At 41.4% G+C, this 5,459-nt stretch overlaps 1 protein-coding gene across 1 annotated transcript in view; it reads right to left on the bottom strand.

The window, feature by feature from the left end:
- SLC28A3 (solute carrier family 28 (concentrative nucleoside transporter), member 3) overlaps positions 1–5,459 on the bottom strand; it is a 49,101-nt gene that overhangs the window by 30,476 nt on the left and 13,166 nt on the right. Inside the window, exons 6-7 of the mRNA XM_006875886.1 lie at positions 2,496–2,609; positions 1,849–1,926 (exon numbers count right to left, since the gene is read on the bottom strand). Of these exons, the coding sequence (XP_006875948.1) occupies positions 1,849–1,926; positions 2,496–2,609 (192 nt within the window). The remainder of the gene's footprint in view (positions 1–1,848; positions 1,927–2,495; positions 2,610–5,459) is intronic.

Below are 5,459 nucleotides of genomic sequence, written 5' to 3'. Positions count from 1 at the left end.
CTTCCTCTTGAAAACTTGCAAGCCAGCCACTTCATGCCTTTGTAGCTCCCATCCCCCACATTTTAGGCAGCCAACATCTAAGTTGTCCATCCTCATCAACCCTGTATACAGAGGGGATAGGATTGAATTTGGATGTGAAGACTCCTTCCCTTTCAGTTGGTATTTTGAGATACTACATCCCTAAGTATAGGTCAAGTTCATCAAATTGTAGCAATTTATACTTGTTTCTTTTATTTAAACAAACCACGAAACAGGATTTTTTTTTTTTTCTTTTATCTTCCTCTGGTTGAGTTCTGATCATCAAGCCATTGAAGCCAGGTTGAACAAGTACTATCTACAAGTTTGGGCATTCTTATGCATCTCCTGTTACTTCACATAAGCTGGGCACTTTGCTTTTAGCTCCAGCCCTCTGTGGCTATGTCCTTGTCCCTGGGCTCAGGAGTCCACAAGTCTCAGCACACTTCTGACCAACCACCACCTCTTTTTCTCTCTCTCATCTCCAGGTCGACAGCAGTCTATGGAACATGGTCGAACTCGGCCCATATCTCAGTTGCTGCTTTCTGCCTCTTCCACTCACCAGCAGACCAATGTGGTCGCCAGCAAGTTTGCATGCCTGCTTGTGTGCTCCCTTTGAGTTTTAGTCTTGGAGGGGGATTGGTCTTGAAGGGACTTGATTACTTGCCTTGATGGCTCCCCAACAAACAATTTGCTTGTTTTTGTAGTAGCCAATCAGACTACCATTTTTGTTTTTTATTTTTCCTGCTGGTCTTTATTTCAAGAAGTACCTTCTGTTCCTCTATCTATTCTGCTATGCCTGGTTTTTGATCTATTAGGTTCTGTCTAAGGAATTCTGGTAGTGCATTGATTAAGAGCTCAGCTGCTAATCTTGGTTGACTGTTTGATTCCACCATTCACTCCACAGGAGAAAGATATGGTTATCTGCCTCCATAAACATTGGTGGTGGTGGTGGTTGTGTGCCATCAAGTCAGTTTCAACTCATTTGTTGTTGTTGTTGTTAAGTGCCATCAAGTCGGTTCCGACCCATAGCAACCCTGTATAGGGTTTCCAAAGCTGTAAATGTTTACAGGAGCAGAAAGCTTTATTTTTCTCCCACAGAGCAGCTGGTGGATTCAAAGTGCTGACTTAGTTAGCAGTTCATTACACACCCCACTATGCCACCAGAGCTCCCCATAAAGATTAGTGGTATGTGCCATTGAGTCAGTTCTGACTCATAGTGACCCTGTATATGGTTTCCAACACTGTAAATCTTTACAGGAGCAGAAAGCCTCATGTTTACCCTGCTGAACGGCTGGTAGTTTCAAACTGCTGACTTTGAGGTTAGTGGCCATACTAGTAACTGCTATGCTATCAGAGCTCCTTCCCCATAATGATTGTTGTTAAGTGCTGTTGAGTCGATTCCGACCCATAGCGACTCTGTATAGGGTTTCCGAGGAGCAGCTGGTGAGCTTGAACCACTGACCTTGTAGTTCAAATGGCTTTGCAGTCTGGCGCATTAACCCACAGCGCCACACCAGAGCTTCTTCTCCATACTGATTACTGCCTTGTTATTCCTATGGAGCAGCTCTACCTGTAGGGTTATTGTGAGTCAGAATTCACTCCATATCAATGATAGGTTTTACATAAAAATCTTCACAGACTGACAAATTCCCGAGAAGGCATCTCTTCATAGAAAAGGAGTCCTGATGTTGTGCTGTAGGATAAGCATTGGACCACAAGGTTGGTTTCAACCTCAAACTCTTTGTAAACCGCATACAGGGTCTCTATGAGTCAGAAGTGACTCAATGGCACTCGAGAACAACAACAACATAGAAAAGAAGTTGACTTTACCTTGAATGCAAAGAAGTGGTCTTCATACTTCTCACCAAAGACAAAGGCAGCACCAGCGTCAGTGTACCCTAGGAAAGTCTGAGTCAAATGAAGAAAAAGAGCACATCATAAAACCACTAAGTCACGGCTAATGTGCCCAGCACTCTCGAGGATCAGCAAAGGGAAGAGAACTGGCACATTGGTTGGGCAGACAGGGGAAGCTCATTTTCTCAGTGAAGGGTGAGATGGTATATTATTGAAGTATGCCTGCAGAGATTTCCTGTTGCTTCTGACGTTCAGTCTGACTCTGAGAGGGTTAAGGGCGAGCCCAGTATGGTAATTTGCTCCAGAAAATCATGGATGGAGTGTGGAAGTACGAGTGAACACTAGATGCAAAGAAAACCTATTTCTGCTTTTAGGATTATCTTAGAAGCATGATGTCCTTGGGCAGGATGAAGGGGGAAACATGGATAGAATGATTTGGTGAACAATGTGAGTAATAATGCTACTAAATGAAATAGATTAGCATAGTGTATGTAAATAAGATTGTTTATCTAACTCAACCTACAAAATTAAAATCTGGGCCAACTAATGGAGACAAATACACCTATTTTGGACAGACTGAGAGTTGTATCCAAATGCAAGATGTTCATTTGAACCAAACTTACCTGAACTTGTTTGCCCAACCAATCGAATGCCACAAAACCAGGGTTCGTCCTTAGAATTAAGAGCCCAAGAAGAAACTGCAACCCAATTCCCCAAAAGACGGGTCTCCAGTATATCTGTGGAGAAAGAACAAGAGAGAAATCTCTGGTAAGAAAACCAGTGCTGAGCTGGGCATAAATGCTCAGAAAAAATCACTATTCTTGGAAGACGACTGCATGTCCTGTAGCATTCTCACATGTGGCCTGTACCCCACTTTCTCTGGAAAGTCAGACCAGTGAATCTGTTGATAGAATCTACTTAATCTTCTTCCAGATTCACTGGAACCTAGCTCTGGGCAGTATCACGTCAAGGCCTCACCAAAATTCCTGTCTCTTTTGACTTTCTTGATATGCACAAAACGTTTCTGTTTATGTACAGTTTTACTGTATGTACATGCTCAAATGCTCCAAAAAAAAAAGGTCTTTTGCCCTCAAGTTGATTTCGACTCCTAGCGACCCTATGGAGTCTTGGTGTGGCATTGTAGGATACATACTGGACCGAAAGTTCAGTTTGAACGGCAAGGTCGACACCTGGGAAACCCTATACAGGGTTGCTATGAGTTAGAACCAACTCTCCAGCACTTAACAACAGTGACCCCATAAGATAGAGTCCTGGTATGGCACTGTAGGATAAGCACAGGACTGCAAACCACAAGTTCAAATTTATCAGTCACTCCTGAGAAACTCTATAAAGGGTTAAAACTGACTTAACAACAAGATAGAGTCGAACTGACCTAAGTTTTCCAAGGCTGTAATCTCTGTAGGAGCAGATGGTGACATCCTTCTCCTGTGGAGCAGTTGGTGGGTTTGAACTTTCCTTTAGCTGCTGAGTGCTTAACCACTGCACTACTAGCACTCCTTCATGATTTGATAGTGTGGTAAAACTAATGACTAACTTTGTTCTGCCTTTCCCCTGTTTTTTTTCTAATCTATCTGAGTATGTTATCCTGCTCTGGGAGAGCAGGGACATGACAACCTGCTCCTGTAAATTGTTGTTAGACGCTATTGAGTCGGTACTGACTCATAGCACAACAGAATGAAACACTGCCTGGTCCTGGACCAACCTCACAATCATTGCTACGCTTGAGCCCATTGCTTCTGCCACTGTCCCAATCCATCTCATTGGCGTCTTCCTCTTTTTCTCCGACCCTCCATTTTACCAAACATGACATCCTTCTCCAGTGACTGGTCCCTCCTGATAATATGTCCAAAGTATGAGCGACAAAGTCTGGCCATCTTGGCTTCCAGGGAGCACTCTGGCTATAAATATACACAACCAGTGAGTTGTTCCTTTTTTGTCAAGCCCAATTTCAGTTCATGTACCCCACTTCTCTTCATCAAACACACATTCAAAAGTCCCATCCATTTTGATCCAAAGAGCAAACTCTTTGGGACAATTCTCTTCAATATGATCCTATAGGATTCCTATGAGTCAGAATCGACTTGACAACATACAATAACATCATACAAATCTCTAGTCTATCTTTGTTTCGGGGAGCACATTTCTAGTTGTATTAGAAATTGGGTTGTTCAATTAATGAATCTGTAAGCCAAGTAAAATTCCAAATTATAACATTGGTAAAATTTTTCTTTTGACAAATGTTTAAAAAAATTAAGGCTTGTATACCTTCTTCTTAAGCCTGAATTTGAAACCTTCAGTCTCAGGGGAGTATGCAACCACTGTCATGATAAAATAACTTAGACACAAAGAGTTCTCTAAGAAGGACCATTAAAGGGAGAAGGGACGGGGCCTGCCTCGTCATCCTGTATATATTAGGCACATGTAATTATTTCTGGAAATGGGAAGGCAGAGCAGTATTTCCAAGGACTGATGAGCAGATGATTTGTAAGTGAATTAAATGAAAATCAGTCCTGTTGAGCAGTTTACATTTCACAATGAAAGGAGCCAATTAACTCAGATGCAGATCCAGGGAGAACAGCAGTGACAGACAATCTGCTTTCATTGTTGGTGCTGAGATGAGTGCCTTGCAAAGGACTATGGGACTTTGCCACAGAAAACAATGGAGATGGTCAACTGAACAGGGTAAAGAATTTGGATCATATCTGTGGACTGTGGTCTCTCATCAATTATTTCTCCCCCTCCCCCTTGGGTCAACCTTTTAGTCCATTAAAATCTAGATTTTGTTATTGTTGAGTCATATGTGTAATCTTCAATACCTCATAATTCTTGCCTATGAAATGGGCTAGAGCTCAAAAAACAAGGATGAGAACTGGATTCAATGTGAACAAAGTTGCTAAAGGACATTAAAGACAACTGTTTGGAGTAAAAATGTTCGTATTGTGAAATGGAAATCTGATAAACTTTAGAATTCAATGATAGAATATGATATTATTTACTAATCTGAGGAAATCTGGATCAAAATGGATGGGGCTTTTGAATGTGTGTTTGATGAAGGGAAGTGGGGTACATGAATTGAAATTGGACTTGACAAGGAAGGAACAACTCACTGGTTGTGTAACTGGAAAATTACTGGAATTGAAAATTGTGAGCATAACAGATGAGACTGTGAAGTTCTGGGAAGCAACTTTAAATCTCATAACAAGGTCATCTGAGAGGCTGGGCTAGTACAATAATCTTACATAATCAGGACTGAGGGAAGACTCATTAACATCCTACAACCTTGCACATGATACAACCTTGCTTCCTGAAAGTAAAGAGGACTTGAAGAAGATCAAAGACTAGAGCCTTTTATATGGATTGCACCTCAGCATAAAGAAAACAATCCTCACAAATGGACCAATAAACAACATTATTGTAAATTGAGAAAAGACCGAAGTTGTCAAGGGTTTCATTTTATTTGGATCCACAATCAACAACGAGGGAAGCAACAGTCAAAAAAATCAAATGACATGTTGAATTGGGCAAATCTGCTGCAAAAGACCTCCTTAAAGTATTTTTTTCTAATA

The sequence above is a fragment of the Chrysochloris asiatica genome, unplaced genomic scaffold (assembly GCF_000296735.1).
Source record: "Chrysochloris asiatica unplaced genomic scaffold, ChrAsi1.0 scaffold00344, whole genome shotgun sequence".
NCBI lineage: Eukaryota > Metazoa > Chordata > Mammalia > Afrosoricida > Chrysochloridae > Chrysochloris > Chrysochloris asiatica.
This window is presented reverse-complemented; position numbering and strand designations above follow the sequence as displayed.